This window comes from Hordeum vulgare, chromosome 1H (genome assembly GCF_904849725.1).
Source record: "Hordeum vulgare subsp. vulgare chromosome 1H, MorexV3_pseudomolecules_assembly, whole genome shotgun sequence".
NCBI lineage: Eukaryota > Viridiplantae > Streptophyta > Magnoliopsida > Poales > Poaceae > Hordeum > Hordeum vulgare.
In genome coordinates, this window is record NC_058518.1 from 391,458,690 (window position 1) to 391,477,558 (window position 18,869).

An 18,869-nucleotide genomic window follows, 5' to 3' on the forward strand; every position below is an offset into this window, starting at 1 on the left:
GTAAATCCCCAGCCGCTTCTTTCTAGTAGGATCGATCCGACCCACCCACCGATGATGGACGGCGATGCCGGGCCGTGCCTTTCGGGCTACTATGCTCGCGGCCGTCCGATCCGGACATCCCTGGTAAAATCCGCATGTTCCCCAAGCTTTGCCGCAAATGGAGCAGTGTCCTTTGTGACTTTCGTCCACCTGCCCCTCCCTCCTTTTCTCGTGATCTCGTCCCGTCCGTCTCCTGTCGCTCACCTCGCTTCTCTCCGCCTTGCTCCCATCCCCTCCCAAAACCCTCGCCGCCGCCCCAAAGGAGGAGCCTAAGCGCGACCCCGCCGGCGGCCGCCGTCATGGAGGTGCCGGGCGTTGCCGGCTCTCCGTGTCGCCCGAGGAGCGCGCGGTACGCGGTGAAGGGTTACCCCAACTACGCGGACGAGCCCGAGTTCTGCGGTCCCGCCACGCCGTGCCGTCCGCGGAGGGCGCGGCATGCCCAGAAGGAGTGCCTCGACTACGCCGAGCCGCCCGATGCCCGCGCCGTCCACGCGCCGTGCCGCCCACGGAGCGCACGGGACGCCGACAAGGGGTGCCCCAGCTACGCGGGGCCGCCCGACGTCCACGCCTCCGCCGCGCCGTCCCGTCCACGGAGCGCACGGTACGCCGAGAAGGGGTACCCCGACTACGCCGAGCCCGATGTCTTCACCGACCCCATGCCGTGCCGCCCACGGAGCGCACCGCGCACCGAGAAGGGGTGCCCGGACGACGCAGGGTCCGTCCGGCGCCTCGGGCACAAGAGGGACGAGGGAGGCGTCCCGGTAAAGAAGCCCGTGCTGCATTACGTAAGGAGGAAGGATAGGGAGTCTGCCAAGGCCACGGAGACGGCGGTGGACATGCTCGTTCCGTTGCTCCAGGGCGTCGAGGTGGAGTCAGAGGCGGTGGCGCGGGACGGGAGAAAGAGGCGCAGGACGGTCACCGCGCCCATGGCCACGGCGATGACGACATGCAAGAGTTTGGTGCAGCCCAAGGACAACGACGAGGTGGCGCCCGTGGATGGCGGTGGCGGCAAGAGCTCGAGATTGCGTGTGAAGGAAACGCTGCGGGCGTTCAGCAGTAACTACCTTCACTTTGTGCAGGTCTCCTCCCGGCCTCCTTATTTTTCTCGTTAATAAAAACATATTTCTGAATGTGGGCGCTGGGCATGTTGAGGATTGTTAGTTAGTTTCCCAAAAAACAGAAGGGATTTCCTATAGCCAGAGTTTTTAAGTCCTGGCATGGTTTGTGTCACAGGAGGAACAACGAAGAGAGCAGGCTGTAAGGCAAAAGCTGAAGGTCTCCAGGGCTCTCAAGCGTCAGGTGTGGCATTATGTGTCTTCTATGATAAGCGTACATTTTTAGCTGTGAAATTAGGGTTTCTTTGACCATGAAAGATTTACACGTATTGGTTGGCTGAATGTACCATGAACGCACAGTTTGAGCTGTGAAATTCGGGGGCATGAATATGAAGTTCGTTCAGTTTTTTCAGGCCATTCAGCTGAGTAACATCGTACAGTCTACTGTTGTCTGTTGTTAAGAAAGTAGTCCGCCGATCATAGGTGCTTGCTTATTTTCAGTTGCCTGAAATTCCATAAGTCTCAGTCACCTAGAAGTTGCACAATTGGAGAGTAGGGCCAGGAGCTACGAAAATTGCAGTAACATGTACATTTTTAGTACTGTGATTTTAGTGCTATCAGGTCTTTCCTCCTAAATAGTTTTGTCATCACTAGCAAAATGGTCCGTGCGTTGCCACGGAAGATAAAAACATAATCTCCAATGATGGTGACCACATTATGTTCATATATCATCGCTTGATTTTAAAATTTTATGCACAAATGCAAGAAAATGTTTCTTTTTTTAAATTTATTCACAAGTTGAAGCAATCTTTACATTGTCAAAAAATATATATCATGGTTGTCAAAAATCTTGGTAACTCAAAGATTTATTCTGAATTTCAATATTTTTTTAAAAAAACATACAATAATAATTTGATCCATCCAACAATTAATTCTTCAAAATTCACACAGGTATATTGTCACAACGACTTAGAAGTATTAATGTTTAACTACATACATTAGATCTTTCGTGAAGAATTTTAAAAATATGGAAACAATTTTAAAATCGAGAACATTTTTTACAATTTACAAACATTTACTAAAAATCGTGAATATTTTTTATATTTCAAACGGGTTTAAATATTTTCTTTTGAATTGGCGACCAGTTCAAGAAAAGACGAACATAATTTTTTATGTTGGAGGATTTTATTTTAAATTCACAAACATTTATTGAAACGCATGAAGTTTTTCTGAATAAACAAACATTTTTATAAATCAGTAATATATTTATTAAATTCATGGACATTGTTTTGGAATTTGCAAAAAAAATATAAAAATCCGGCGCTTTTTGTGAATCCACAAACATTTTATGTTTTCGTCAGCATTTAATTCAAAATTCCTATTTTTTAATATGAAAAGTTTTTGTAATTCTAAATTATTTAAATTAGAAATAAACAAAAATGGAACGGAAAATTTTAAATAAAAAAAATAAACTATCAAAGCAGGCATTAGCTATTTTTAAAATTTTAGGACATTTTTTAAATGCATATTTTGAATTAGAAAGCATTTTGTTAAATGCCTTTAATAATTTTTAATACATGGAATTGTATTTGAAATCATGGACTTTTCTTATTGTACAAACATTTTATTGTATATGCGATAATTTTTTACAAAACTCCGAGCAGTTTTTGAAGTCACAAACATTTTATTTTTTAAAATATGTTGATTTATAATTTTCAGTTTATTAAATTTTTAAAGATTATTTGAAGTTCTAAATTATTGAAAATAAAAAAAATAAAACGGAACTGAAAATAAATAAATAAACGGAACTAAAAGCTTGCGCCTGTGCATGGGCCGGCCCATACGGTGTGCTGGATATTCTCCCAGCGTGCAGAGCGTAATATAGGAGGTTTTTAAATGGGCCGGCCCAGTTCAAGATTTTTTTGCTTTCTGAAACGTTTTCTCTTACTTACCGGTGGCATGGGTGGGTAATAAATACAAACTTTAAGGGTAATTTCCATGATGGACGACCAGAAACCGAATTTGCTTTATTATTAGGAAGAGAATGTGCACCTGCATATGTTTGGTCTGATCGTATATTTGTTTGTTTGGCTATTTGTTGCTAACCTATGTTGTGTGTGCTTTGTTTAATGAGCTATGTCATGTGGTTTCTACTACTAGGACTTTCCTTCAAAATGATTTATTAGATGATCCTATTTGTTTAATGTATACACCTCGAATCCTGATTATACTGAATTTGTAGCAGCTATGTGTGCATACAGGAAAAATAAGGTGCGCGGAGCTTATACTTCCCTGCTTGTTTACCTTTTTTCTTGATCATGTCTTCATTCTGAAACGTGTTATGCTTGTTCGCATTACCAGGTCTTTTGTCCCAAAATGTTTTGCAGTCATTGTGGACATGGAAGCATATTGCTGTGTTGATCTACTGGTTCTTATTTGAGTGCTTGCTAATCTATGTCACAAAGGCTTTTCTTTTTCTTTTCTTTTTGCGATCAAAGAGAGGTTTCTCTTTGATAAAAACATGTTTTGTACTCCCTCCGTTCCTAAATATAAGCCTTTTTAGAGGGTTTCATTATGAACTACATATCGATGCATGTAGACATACTTTAGAGTGTAGATTCACTCATTTTGCTACGTATGTAGTATTTAATAAAATCTTTAAAAGGACTTATATTTAGGAGAGGAGGGAGTAGAATGTACGTTTTGTGTGTTAGGCATTTCTTTCTAACAGGCTTTTATATGCTCCTATTTCTATTTCTTTCTAACATTTTTATATCTCATATACAAATCATATTAGTAATAGTCCATGTTGTTCATGTGATTAACAATCGGGAATTGTGACGCGCGGACGTGCGGCCGAATCTTACGGCGCGTTGCACTCTCCAGCGTGTGATCGACCACGCTGCCGAGTCTGCGCAGGCTGATGATGATGTGCTGACGCCTGGCCTACGTCCACTGCATCCAGCGCATGTCGGGGTTCGGCCCGTCACGCCATAGCGCAGTCCTTAATAATTAGGTGCATTTTGATATTATAGATGCTTTACATACTTCTGTCCTAGTTACTTACTCCAATATACTTCATTCTAAAATCTTGAAATACAATGGTTAACATGGGTCTATGCCCACCCCTTACAAACAGTAAAATCTAAAAAGTAGCTTTAAAAATAAAATAGTTCTAGAATTTTAGGTTAACAAACTCAACTGTTCTACTCACATGTGAAGTTTTGCAAAGAAATGACATCGTTGTACTCTTGGCGAAAAAAAACAAAATCGGACCTCCGAATTACTTCAAACATGGTATCTTGTAAGCACCGACTTTGTCTTTTTTTCCCTAGAATACTGCGTTTTCTTCGCGAAACTTCACACATCGACAGAACATGGGTCCACACTCACTCTATTTTTTTTTGATTTTACTGTTCATAAGGGGTGCGTGTGAACCCATGTTCCAAAGGTCAATTCCTGAGGTAATTCTAGTATCTTGCAGTAGTTTTTCATGTATGATAAAATTCACATGGCCCCATCCGTGTTGGATCGTTTATTATCTGTTTCCTCAGACATAATTTATTTTGAATGGTCCTGCCAATGATCTTTGCTATTTTCTCATACAAATGCTTGATTTTATCACTTATGGAACAGTAGATTCTGGTTAAACATGGGAAAACCAAGCCCTTGGTAAAGCATTAGCTCAAGTGTGTAAAAAATGCTAGGAACCGCAAACCAAAGGTTGAAATATAAACTTTGACCAGTTATAATCCCCGTCCCCACCACCCCCACCCCACAAAAAAATGCATTGCCATTATTTTATTTTATTTTTGGCAGTTTGATACTTATTTCATCTACGAAACGCTTGGTACGATTTCATAAACTTCTTTGCTTGTGAACATGGAAGGCTAACAACCAAGATCACGAAGGTTTTGAAGAAGTCAAACGCCCATCAAAGCGCCCTGACCTGAAAGCATTAACAAAGGTACTTTCTCATTAATGATACTTAGAATTCTATATTATAAATATTGCAAACTTATGTGAACCTGGAAAATAAAACAGATGCAAGCGACCAATGCCGTACTTTATCCAGAGAAGAGGATAGGGCATCTTCCTGGTTAGTCTTTCATTTATTTTCAAAGAGGAAAAAGGTCTTATTGATTGATGAAACAGTTCTTGCTTACTTTCTTACTAACAATGTGAATTTGATCATTGTCTTCTTCCTTAGGGGTTGATGTTGGAGATCAGTTCTACTCACGTGCTGAGATGGTTGTGCTAGGCATACATGGCCATTGGATGAAGGGTATAGATTATATGAGCTCGAAACATCAAGATAAGGTAAGGCTAGTGGAATGGATATTCAAAATTAGCTGATAACATAGTAACACATTCGATAGTTCTGTAATGGCCATGACGTATTGGCTCATTAATTATTAAATTGACATTCAGCTTGGTATGCTCTTAGTTTATTTGATCCTAACCAAATTTGATCTGTATGCACTTGATTCATTTCTTAATAGAAACGGAGTTATGTTGGAATTAACATACATAAATTTTAGTTGCAACTCCAAGCCTTGCAGACGAATTTGTTAATGGCTTTAAAAATCTGAATAGTTAATGGGTGCAGGGGAGGTTATAAAGCAATAGCCTGCAAAATTTCATCCAAAAATATGGCTATCTGTGTTCTATGAAGAAAATGACAAAACAAATACAGTTATGGAACACAAATTATCATATTTTTGATGATTTTTTGCAGGTTCTCATTTTATAGCATACACCCACATCCACGATTTCTTTTTTCAGAATTTACGGGGACATTGGGAGACAAAACCACCCTTCAAACCATGGCCCAGATCTTAGGGTGGTTTGCATCTTCAAAGATTTAGAAAGAGTTGGGGAATATCTATAAACTTAGGGAATGCTACAAAATGAAAAACTGCAAAGATTATAAACAACATGACAAGAGGAAGTTATTTATCTCTTGTAATTTTTGCCTAGGACACAAATAGACATGTCCTGCATTAAGTTTTGCAGGTTATGATTTCATATCATTCCTTACATTCCCAAAAATTTCATGTGTTTTGGGAACTCCAAAATGCAAAAACAAGCTAGGGTACAAGTTAAACGGTTCTCATAATTTCAAGGTTTAATAATACATATAGTTTCATAGTTTGGTGTTCAACTGAACAAGCACAATGGTCTAGGGTTTCGGATGAACTTTTTAAAAAGGCTCCCTGACCTAGATGTAAAATTGAACTTCAGTTCAGTATTGGATACATAAGAAGACGGGGAAATGGTTGCTCAAACAGAATTCACCCATTTTTCTTAGCTACATGGGCAAAAATAAGGTTTGGACAATTAGTGGCTCCTCGACGGCTAAGCCATGAACTAATAAATGCAATTTAACCCCAAGTGTGACGGTGTAATCCACAAAACTTGATGGAAATGGCTCGTAGCTTTAGTACTCCCTGACACATGCTGCATGGCACCTTTCTTCTTCCTCCCAAGCTAGCCCAACCGCATATAATGAAATTAACACGGCAATTTTTTTCTGTTTTAGCATACAGCTGACTAATGTAGCACTGAAGAGAAATAGAAGTCAAGTTAAGTACCATAGTAGCCTACGAGTAAAATTTACTCAGGACTGTTGCCTTTGTTTAAAAAATGGTATGTAAGTTGAAATATGATGCACTTCATGGCAATGAAATGATTTTTTGGTGAATGTCATATTATTGGCTTTTGAAACTGAAAAATTGATATCTACCAACTACTGAACTTATTGCGTATTTAAGTAAATTCATTTAGTTTTGCGGTGGTATTCGGTTTGCCAAAAATTTTTTTACTAGCTATGCTGTTTTTGATCTATTCAAGAGTTGACAGTTTGTCATATAAAAATAGGTCATTGAACACTCATATAATGTCATTGTCTGCTTATATATATATATATAGACACACACACACACACAATATAAGAGGGTAAACTTTTTAATGTCTTGATCATAAAAATAGTTTCTATTTTTTTAGTAGTAAATTCATGTTAAATTATTTTATTTCACAGGACTTTGTCTAATTGTTAATATCTGGTTGTATATTATTTCTTTCTGATGTACAATCTGCACAGCTCTATTGATCATATTATTTGTTAATATATCTATTCTATAAGAAAAAAATGATTTATGTGGTAGTGTTAACTTGATTAAGCAGCCAGGGTATCAAGATTTAATTTTCCCTCTTGCCACCTGCATTGTAATATCGGGGGCATATGAAGATGATTTTGACAAAGCTGACGAAATTATTTACACTGGCGAAGGAGGGAACAATTTGCTTGGCAACGGTCACCAGAAAACTGAACAAACATTGCTTCGGGGAAACTTGGCACTGAAGGTTAGTTCCCGGGGTTCCTTTGAGTTTTATATTGTGCAAAAACCTATCTTGTTGTTTGAGTTTTTCTTTCTTGTACTTATAATATATAGTCAGATTTCCATTATAATGTCTCAGCCTTATTATTTTCTTCTTCCCATATAACATTTGTTTTCTTTCTTTCTTATATTTTTAATCTTATCCGAGTTGAAATTTTTTGCTCAAAAAGGAGGTTGAAACCCTGAGCCTGCATCATTGCGATGCACACAGCCATTGATTGCATCACCAAGTTTAGAGTAGCTTATGTTCTTCCTTTTCCATCTCAAGAATTAGTTCTCTTCCAAATACTAATAGTCGCCTCTTACTTCTATTAAAGGTTGAATAGCATCCATTGCAATTACCAGTTCTCTTTGTAATCTACTTCTCACAGTTTTTGTTCTTCATATTGATTAACCTTTTCTGCTGGCTCTTGAGTGACATAATTTAATATTGTGCAGAATAGCAAGGATAATGGCAACCCTATACGGGTTATTCGTGGCCATGTAGAAAAGGACAGCTACACTGGAAAAGTGTACACCTATGATGGATTGTACAAGGTTTTTATCTCCTAGATTATCTTAATATCAAATATCTGTTTGGCACCAAGTGTATATAGGCTGATAGTTTTGAACTAATCATCCAAAGTAGCGAATTAGTGTGATATTTTTATTTTGCCGAAGAGTCACCTAGTGCGATCTTATTATCAAATATATGTATATCTGATTAACTTCAGGCTCTAGCCTCTAGCCTGAAGCAAATTAAAATATTTCATCAGTGAAAGTTGCAGTGATCTATATGTCTTACCATTACTGCTTCTGAAACATGAACATGTCTCAGGGTTGCATCTTGAGTAACTTATTTTATGACTACAAATGCTACATAGGTAGTGGATTGCTTGTCAGAGAAAGGAGTGCGCGGGCATTTGGTTTTCAAATTCATATTGAAGCGTCTTGAAGGTCAACCACCTTTGACAACTTCCAGGGTAGAGTTTACAAACTCAAGCTGATTTCAGCCCCTTATCTTCTTGTTTTCGATATCACTGTATTCTTCTTGCAGTATAAGAGCACTTGTATCCACATTTCAACTACTGTAGTATTATTATTGACTGGACTAGGTTCCAACATGATGGTTGTAATCAGATGTTCAGTTGTGGCTGGATTTTGGCTGAAGCCCTTTCAAATCTTGGTCAAAGAGTTGTCAAATGCACATGAAACAAAAATTATGCAAAAAAAGTAAAGAAAACTGGAAAATAACCGAGTTGACTGGGAAACCGCTGTGAACTTGGAAACAATCTACTCCCTCCGTCCCATAATGTAGGACGTTTTTTGAAACTAGTGTAGTGTCAAAAGGCGTCTTATATTACCGGACAGAGGGAGTAGAAAACAGGAGGTACCATTTTTTTAGTGCTGTTGTTCTTACAATCTGGGATCACGTTCGTTCTTGGAATCCTGAATCACACATGTAGTTCGTGCCTTTTCTTTACCGTGTGTATTTTTCTCACAGAAGAAATTGTTGTGCTTGGATCTTCAAGTTCAAATTATACAGCAATTTCCTAGTACTTGATGCTGGTTAGGAGTCTGAAGATGCAGTCCCACTCTATTGAATTTTGTGCCCTCTATGAATTTCATAATTTCGACTCTCTTGACTGGCAGCCTATTGTACTCATGTTTCAAATCCTACATTTGAAAAGTGATTTCCGTTCCACTCAGTTTCCTTTGACCCTGATGCTTTCTTTAGTATTTCTTTACCTTCTAGCTTCTTATAAACACATATATGTGCAGGTGCTGTTTAATCGTGGATATGTTCACATGCCAATTTCTGAATTACCTGGGTTTGTTATTTGAGCACTGACCATATTGATTTATCCTCAGTATTCATACTTTCTTTTGTCTTGAGTTGTTTATTAGGTCGCCGTCTTTTCCCTCCGTGTCTTACTATTTGTCTTTGAGTTTGTTCAATAGGTTGGTTTGTCGGGACATCTCTTCTGGGCAGGAGAACATTCCAATTCCTGCTACAAATTTAGTTGATAATCCTCCTGTTCCTCCATCTGGTATGCTACAAACTTCTATTTACCCCTTTTAACTAACTCTCCTGTCCATCATTTTACTTGTTTTTATCATATGTGATTTTGGCCGCTAATCTTCTGCTTATGCCAGATGCTTGCTTCTTGCTTTAATGTTTGGAATTAGCTGACCATTTTTTAACCTATGTTAATTGTATTGCTTGAGTTTCTCGCTTTTCCCAAATATTGAGCACACACACTATAATGATTTTATCTATGTCATGCCTTTTGTAGGTTTTGTGTACTCTAAGTCACTGCGGATTCCAGAATATATCAAGATGCCAGCTGACAGTATTGGTTGTAATTGCAAAGGAGATTGTTCTAGCTCCACAGACTGCTTGTGTGCTGATCGCAATGGTTCTGGTCTACCATATGTGTCTAGACAAAGGAAAGTGAGTGCCAAGCATGTGGACTCCACACATAAGAATGTTGGAAGGTAACATTTTGCATTGAAGATTATTGGGCTTTTAGCATAATGTAATGTCAAAAAACATGTTTATGGTAATATTTGCCTACAATGGGAGGTGGCAATGGCGCCTCAAGTTTTTAGGCAACAAAAAAGAATGTTTATCATGTACTATTTGTTCTTGGGCTGCAGCTCTTCTTTAATCAGTTGTGAAATCTTTAGGTTAGTGGAACCCAAAGCAGTTGTGTTTGAGTGTGGTGCTAATTGTAGCTGCCACTGCAGCTGTGTAAATAGAACATCCCAGCAAGGATTGCAATACCGCCTAGAGGTAGTACTTTTCTTAGTCTCCTACTTTATTTTGTGTGTTACTACATCCCTACTTCCTCCAGTCAGGTTTGTAAGTCAAGCAAGGGTTTTTAGGTCTTTAATTTGACTAGCAAAATTTGTGTTATATGCCCACAAGAAATATTTCTTCAGATTCGTTGTTGAGTGAAGTTTCTAAATATATTTTTTGTCATATTGGACATGTTATGTTAGTCAAGTTAAAGACCTAAAATTTCATGCCTGACTTATACACGACCGGAGGGAGTATATTGCATTGCCTTAGATTGACGAATCAAAATGTAAATTCAGGTGTTCAAGACTGAGTTAAAAGGTTGGAGTGTAAGAACGTGGGACACTATTCTTCCTGGGGCACTCATCTGTGAATACACTGGAGTACTGAGGAGGAACGCTGAAGTTGAAGGTTTGCTAGACAACAACTACATATTTGATATAGACTGTCTTCAGACCATTAAAGGCCTGGATGGGAGGAAGGTAATGCATCATTCTCTTCTGTTTGCTGGTTTCAACTTTAGAGCTGAACTGTTGTATGCTCGATGCATTGATTAGTTGATTTGATGTTATCTCTCCTAGCTACCATACTAAAACCAAGGATATATTACTGTGATGCACTACTTCTAGTTCTCAATACAATTGTTCTCTGTTAGATGGGAAAAATGAAAGGAAAGTGCCCTTCTGCTCCCGGGCTCAAATGAGCTCGGTGAACAGTAAAATTGAAAAAAAAAATCGAAGCATATTCAAAAAATACTGATTTTTTTTTTGTAAACAACATTAACAAAAGTTTTAAGTGAATGCAAAAATTGGCCTGAAATAACATCTCTATAAGGTGTGGCAAAAAAAAAAAAAATTGATACTCTGAAAATGCGCATTTTCAGAGTATCGATTTTGTTTTTACGCCACGCCTTATAGAGATGTTATTTCAGGCAAAAATTTTGCATTCATTTAGAACTTTTGTCAATGTTGTTCACAAAAAAAATCAGAATCTTTTCAACGTTTTTCGATTTTTTTTTTTTGATTTTACTGTTCACCGAGCTCAAATGAGCTCGGGAGCAGAAACTCCACGTCCTGAAAGCTCCCGAGCTCAAAGTGAAAGTGATATCATGATTTCCTTTGACTAATAAAGTTGTTTACCTCGTAGCTTGAAGCTCTGATTTGTTCATCTCTTTAGAGCTAGTAACCGACCTAGATTTTGTTGGGACAGATGGCGCAGCATATCCTGTAAAATGATCTACTATAATGTCCTCCACCTGAAGCTTTCAATTTTCTTTCCCTTACGCAGTGTCATGTATCATGTATTAACACATCATTACCATGAATTTACTTGTTAATATTCTACAGCAAAGGTCTGGCTCAGAACTGCATATGGCATCTCTTCAAGACGAGAATGACTCTGAGGCTTCTCAAGCCCCAGAGTATTGTATTGATGCTGGTTCCATTGGCAACATTGCGAGGTTCATAAATCATAGCTGCCAACCGAACCTTTTCATCCAGTGCGTATTGAGCTCACATAGAGATATCAAGCTAGCAAAAATCATGCTTGTTGCAGCTGATACCATACCACCTCTTCAGGCGAGTCTTTGTAACTAAAACTTGATTTTTTTTAAGGAGAAGTTAACTCTGTAAGATGTTAACCATGAAATTCAGTGATAGTTGAATCAAGCTTTATTGTTCAGGTATTTGACTTTTAATTTTAATGTGTTGATTAGTTAGTAATTCATTCATTTTCCTATGTTACATTTTACTTTTTGCCTGGTCATCCTAAGTAGCACTAACTCGTTATATTGACGAATTGATATATCTGATAAGCACATACTCCCTCTGTTCCTAAATATAAGTCTTTTTAGAGATTTCACTAAGAGACTACATACGGAGGAAAATGAGTGAATCTACATTCTAAAGTATGTCTATATACATCCGTATGTAGTCTTTTAGTGAAACCTCTAAAAAGACTTATACTCCCTCCGTCCGGAAATACTTGTCATAAGAATAGATGTATCTAGATGTATTTTAGTTCTAGATACATCCTTTTTTATTCATTTTTCCGACAAGTAATTCTGGACGGAGGGAGTATTTAGGAACGGAGGGAGTAGATGTCTTATTAAAGTAGCTCGAGTAGAAGTCTTATTAGAGTAGCACCAACTCCTAGAAAGGTAAACTTTTGTTACTTTAAAACTTGGTGAGATAGTTGAATCAGAAACACTAAAGCTTTATCTTCAGTTATTTGTGGTACTTATTTATTTTCATTTAGTAATTCATTCATTTTCCATGTTACGTTGCTGCTCGATCATGTTTGTAGTGGATCATCTTAAGAAAATTGAACTGCTCTTTGCCCATATTTGTATTACTAGTGAGCTGTTACCTCTGTTTAAGAAGATAGATGTTTCATGAATACAAGTGAAAAGGTGAACATGGACACAACTTTTGTCAAATATGTTTACAGAAATTATGAAATAAATTTGTTTCAACGTCATTAAATATTTAATGAAAAATCTACAGCATCATTTTAATACTCCCGACCCCGATTTCTAGATGCAGTATAGAGATCAAAGTGAGAAAATTCGATCATACACATTCTAAGGCGATACTCTCTCCATCCCAAAATAAATGTCACAAATTTAGTACTCCGTCCGTTCCTAAATATAAGTCTTTTAAGAGATTTCACTAGGTGTCTACATACGGAGCAAAATGAGTGAATCTACACTCTAAAATATGTCTATATACATCCGTATGTAGTTCACTAGTGGAACCTCTAAAAAGACTTATATTTGGGAACGGAGGGAGTACTAAGTTAGTAAGTACAATTTTAATACTAGAGCAGCGACACTTATTTTGGGACGGAGGGAGTATGTTTTTCTAGATAATAGAAGCTTCTTCTTTTTTTACCCCCGGCCTGTGCATCATAGATACATGCATCCATACTAAGGTGATATGTATTTTATGAATTGGTTTGCAAACTGTTGTTAAGCTGACTATTAGTAGATACTGAAACATAACAATTAAATCAATTGTACAAGTGAGGCCACATGACACTTGTGCTGTTTCACCTGCCTACGGATTGCTGACTTGACTGTACTTGTTGCAGGAACTCTCGTATGACTACGGGTATGGCATGGACAGTGTCATTGGTCCAGATGGCAATGTTGTCAAGTTATCTTGCCACTGTGGTGCCTCTGACTGCCGAAAGAGGCTCTATTAGGTTCTCTGACACTGCCATAGTGCTTCACAGGAAACTCAAGTTAGCTTGCTACTATGGCACCTCTGACTGCCGAAAAGTGACTATATTAGGTTTTTTGACAGTGTCATGGTGCTTCTAGGGAAATGCTTGGCATTATTACGCTTAATAGAAAGCCATGCTTGTTGTGTAGCACAAGGGTAGTAACCCTGATGAAACATTTCAGCCAATAGCATGGCTAAATTAATATAGTATACATGGGGTTTCCTTTTTCTACATTTTTTATTTTACTGTTTCCTTTGTATTTCATGTTTGCATTATTGATGTTTGTGTGATATGATGGTTTTATTTGCTTGGTCTTGTTTAAAAATGCAAGGGGACGATTAGTGGGGCTTAGAAGGAGACCTTTATATTGTCTCCAAAAATGAGGAGACCTTTAGCCATTATACTTGGATTTATTGAGCCAATATCGTGTTGTGAACAGTTTCATTCTTCAGACTTTTAAGCTCTTGCCAATCGCAAGGGTATTCTGATCTATCTAAACTGCCTTGCCCTCGCGAGTAATTTTGTAGTAGTACAAACTTGGTACATGGTGTACCCTTATATGGATTGGAAGCCATATGTGGGCTGGTTCTGAAGCCCAACACGTTCGTTCTGCAACTACTCCCTCCGTTTCATAATATAAGTCTTTTTAGAGATTCCACTAAAGGACTACATACGGATGTATATAGACATAATTTAGAGTGTAGATTCACTCATTTTGCTCTATATGTAGTCCCTTAGTGAAAACGCTTAAAAGACTTATATTTAGGAACGGAGGGAGTACAAGAGAAGCCTTGGTGGTGGTGGAAAAAATCAGGTTAGTGAATGGTACTGCTGATTGTGGAGGGGCCCAACAGGTTCCTAGCTAGCTATTTGGATTCGCTGCTGATCATTGAACATTTTCTACATGCCGATTTTACAAAGGAAAGATGGTGCTAAGCTGAAGTACATACCGAATGGGTCCGAGAAGAATGTTTTGTAGTGCTTTCTCATACAAAAGGAAAAGGCGTCATGACCGAAGATAAGGAAAGATCCCAGCTTTTCATTGCTCTGTCGATTTTACAAAGAAAAGATGGTGCTAAGTTGGAGTACATACCGAAGGGGCACCCTTAGATTTAAACTCACAAGAAAGTTGATGCTGGAGCCACCGACAGAACATCACATTAATTTTTAACGGCGACGGATCTTTCGTTGATGGCACAACAAGTATTATGATAGTGCGTGATCACCGTGGTGCCCTGTGGGTTGTTACAACGGTGTGCTATGTAGATTAAGTAAGTAGCATAAACTGCTATAATTCGGGTTAGGTTTACAAAACTATTGATTTTTTATTCGTTGATAACAAGCAAATCAGGGACCGACCGTTTCAAAAAATGATAATCATCCAGTGCTTTACTATTAATCGTAATTATCACAGTTAGGGTCCGAACGTAATAAGAAAACTAATTGTCTAACCGTTTCTTTGACCGAACTGACATGTGAGGCCCATATGTCAGGATCTCTTTGCCATAATCTAATAAAAAATAAAATAAAGCATTTGGGTCCCTATAACTATTTTTTAAAAGCAATCGGGTCCCTGTAAAATTTGAAAAAAGCAATCAGGTTCCTGCAGACTTCAAGAAAAAGCAATCGGGTCCCTCGCGTGCTCGAGCTCGAGAGGAGTTGCGCCACCGCAGAGCTCCCTCACGCGTCCATCGGCATGCAGTAAGAGCCGTCGTGAAGCTCCCTTCGGCCGCTGCCTTCTCTTGGCGGCGAGCTGCGTCTGGAGCCGCCGTTAAGTCCCAACCGCGCGGCCTCTCTCTCTCCTCCCTCTTCCTCGGCGCGGCGGCCCGAGCCCGTGGCCATGGCGCTCGGCTCGCGGCAGCGCGTGATCATGGGCGCGTCGACCTGAACCCTGGCCATGGCGCGCAGAGGCCCTTGCTCCTTGCTCCTGACGCGGCAGCCCGTGCTCCGGTGCGCGGCTCGCGGCGGCCCTTGCTCTTGGGCATGGCGCGTGGTGGAGGTGGTCGTCGATGAGTGGTGAAGGTGCTGGAGCTCAGGCCTTCGCCGGCAGGAGGAGACGGAGAAAAAAGAGACATGAGGAGAGAAGAAAAGGTAGGAGGTAGAAGAAACATCTTACATGTGGGTCCCACAATAAGTTAATGGTCAACAAACAGATTGTTTAGAAGCGGGTCCGATGTTTCATAAACCTGTTTAAAATGTTAGCGACGAGAAATTTGGATTTTCTGAAATAACCGACCCTAAGTTGGTAGTTATCAGTAAAAAAAAAACCCGACAATTTTTTGAAACCCTAACCTAAATTGTAGTAGTTTTATGCTACTTACTCATGTAGATGAACCTTAAACAGATACTCCAGTTACCTCCATCTTGTAATTGCCCAACCAGTCTTGTATTGTGAAACAGGTGGAATAAATCTGAGGTAGTCTTGATGTTTCATTCAGTAGATGTTGACCGCTCGTGTTATGCATCATCGGTTACAAAGATAAATGGGTTACTCAATGGAGAGATGTATATTAGGGTTAGGAATCAAAACTTGATGTCAGAATCGGGGCTCCGGGGACCCAAAGAGGTTCGAAATCTAGGGTTCGCTGGTTCCCCCGCCCTGCTCTACCATGCAACTTCACGATGACACTCTGACATGCTCGAGCTAAGGAAGAAGAATGATGGACACGACAGTTTACCCACGTTCGGGCCACCTTGTGGTGTAATACCCTACTTCTGTTTTGTCTAGATTGCTTGAGGGTGGGAGAGAGTACAAAGGTAGTGTTTTGCTCATTCTGGGGTCGATCCCTTCTATGGCGACAGTCCGCCCTCTATTATACTGGCCCCGGTCCTCTTCCCTCGAAACCACATTCGACGGGAAGGGTTACCGCAACGGCCGTTTCGAAAGGGGACAACACTGCGCCGTACCTCGACTAAAGTGGTCTTCTCCTACAAAAGCTTCCTGTCGTGACGCGCTGGTGGGTTCGGGGATGACCTCCGTACTAGCGAGCCCTTGGTCCCGGTCTTCTTGCACCGAAGAGGAAAGGTTTATGGATTGCTTTTGGGAACTCGCAGTGGACCTGCTCCCTTAGCACAAAAGAGGAAAGCCTCCACATGTGAACCCTCTGGCGCACCTCCTGGCACAACCTGACACAACGCCCCCCACGTGACAACGCTGGACCAGGCGGCTCTGTCGAGTCACTCCTGTTTATCCCGCCTTGCGAAGGCCTCGAGAGCAGCCTTGGGAGGCACCTTCCCGAGGGGACAACACTGGGTTCGTGCTGACGCCCGACACCACGCGCCTCATGAGGCTGGGGCATCCTTGCGAGGGCCTCGTCCGTGAAGCCTGATGCGGGCCATCGAGAGCCCACACCATGTGTAGTGTCTTGGGCCGCAGGCGGATGGGCCTGGGTACTCCTAGTCCCAAAGGCCCGACAGTAGCCCCCAGGCCCATGGCGTGCCCCGCATGTGGACGGGGCAAAACGGCAAGGGCGACCTAGGAGCTACACGCGATGAACGAGGGGGCGCGGGATACTCCCACTTCCCCATGACGCCTCGGCAACTGCCCAGGTCGACATAAAGCTTGCTCGCGGCACGCGGCTGCCATTGCCCTGCATTTGTCCTTGTGCACCTTCCTTTCCGCGCCAGACCGCCCGCTCGCTGTCAAACCCCTGTAGCCTTCCTCATCGTGGCACCATCAAGGCACCCCATGGCACGAGAAATAAAGTGCGGCAACGGTGGACGAGCCACTGGCGCCGGAACCCACCCTAGGCAAGTCCACGGTGCTCAACCTCGAAGGTCTTGATAAGGTCCTTCTGATGACTGCCACCGCTATCAATAAGTGGGGGCCAACCAAGATCTGTCCGGCATAGCGACTCCTCATCGAGCTGGATGCCACCACAATTGCCATTCATCTTCCAGCGCTCTTCTCTGGATTACTGCCCCCATTCTCATACTTCTTCGACGCCATGCTCTCGCATTACCAGATTCATGTGCTGCACTTGGAGCCGAAATCCTTCATCCTCCTCTCTACCTTTGCCTTCTTATGTGAGGCTTTCCTGGGCGTAGCCCCCTCGGTGGCACTGCTCTGATACTTCTTCTGCCTCCGGCTGACCGCGCCCAACCAATGCTCCGGATGCATGTCGCTCCTCGCCAAGGGCGCGATGACGGGTGAATGCATAGACATGGAGCTCAGACCCGAAACCGAGGACTTCAAACGACAGTGGGTGTATGTGGATGCGGCCCGGTATAACCCCCTGCTGTCGATTTCGTCATCTCTAGCAGCGCTAAGCTCTGGATGGGGACATGAGAGGCTCGATGACCCGGGGCTGCCGCGAGTGATGATGATACTGGTCGCCTTGAGGGCATTGAAGGTAATGTCGTCAATGGTCGTGAGGGAGTTCCTCAGTCGATGGATTTCTCCCCTCCAACGCCATTCTCGCTTGTTGTGGGCCTATACAGGTTAGGATGACCGCACGCGGCTCCGTGCGGCTCACCTGCCACTCGCCGTGTTGAGCAGGGTGCTCAAAATCTTGACTCACTAAGAAGTCGACGAACTTCCCGAGAGGGCGCCCCTCTTGTACAACTACACGAACAGGTTGTCCTTCATCGAGGGAATGTCCCGCTTTGATCAACGGGGGTAGCTCCGAGTAGGCCGCGAGGGAAAACGGGATAACTCCCTCCTAGTGACCCCCGAGCCCGGGGGGTCGAGGGGCTTGGAACTGCAGTCGGAGCAGCATGCACTAGTAGAAAACAAGGTTTTGGTATAGCCGAGAAAAGGGCTTTAGTCCCTGTTCTATTACGAACCGGGACCAGTTACCGGGAATGTACCGGGAATGACGAATGGGTTCCGGGAGTTCACCGGGGGGGGGGGGCACCCACCCCGGGGAAGCCCATGGGTGTTTGGGGTACCACACCAGCCCTTAGTGGGCTGATAATACAGCCCAAGAGAAGCCTATGCGCATAGGAAAGAAAATCAAAGAGGAAAGGAAAAAAAAGAAGGAGGTGGGAAAGGGAAGAAGGACTCCACCTTCCAAACCAAGTGGATTTCGGTTTGGGAGGGGGAGACCTTCCCCCTTGGCTCGGCCGACTCCCTTGGGAGTCCTTGGACCCCAAGGCAAGTCTCCCCCCTCCTCCTCCTATATATAGTGGGGTTTTAGGGCTGATTTGAGATGACTTTTCCACGGCAGCCCGACCACATACCTCCACGGTTTTTCCTCTAGATCACGTTTCTGCGGAGCTCGGGCGGAGCCCTGCTGAGACAAGGTCATCACCAACCTCCGGAGCGCCGTCACGCTGCCGGATAACTCTTCTACATCTCCGTCTCTCTTGCTGGATCAAGAAGGCCGAGATCATCGTCGAGCTGTACGTGTGCTGAACGCGGAGGTG

The 18,869-nt window shown here is 41.9% G+C and overlaps 1 protein-coding gene across 1 annotated transcript; it reads left to right on the plus strand.

Annotated features, from left to right (window-relative positions):
- Window positions 1–338: 338 nt before the first annotated feature.
- LOC123399490 (histone-lysine N-methyltransferase, H3 lysine-9 specific SUVH4-like) lies at window positions 339–11,944 on the plus strand. The gene is made up of 14 exons (XM_045093901.1): window positions 339–1,118; window positions 1,273–1,338; window positions 4,984–5,061; window positions 5,139–5,193; window positions 5,305–5,414; window positions 7,281–7,460; window positions 7,934–8,032; window positions 8,359–8,457; window positions 9,257–9,306; window positions 9,437–9,525; window positions 9,772–9,973; window positions 10,166–10,271; window positions 10,577–10,759; window positions 11,624–11,944. Exons 1-14 carry the CDS (start codon window positions 339–341, stop codon window positions 11,870–11,872), a joined length of 2,346 nt encoding a protein of 781 aa, XP_044949836.1. The 3' UTR covers window positions 11,873–11,944.
- The last annotated feature ends 6,925 nt before the right edge of the window (window positions 11,945–18,869 follow it).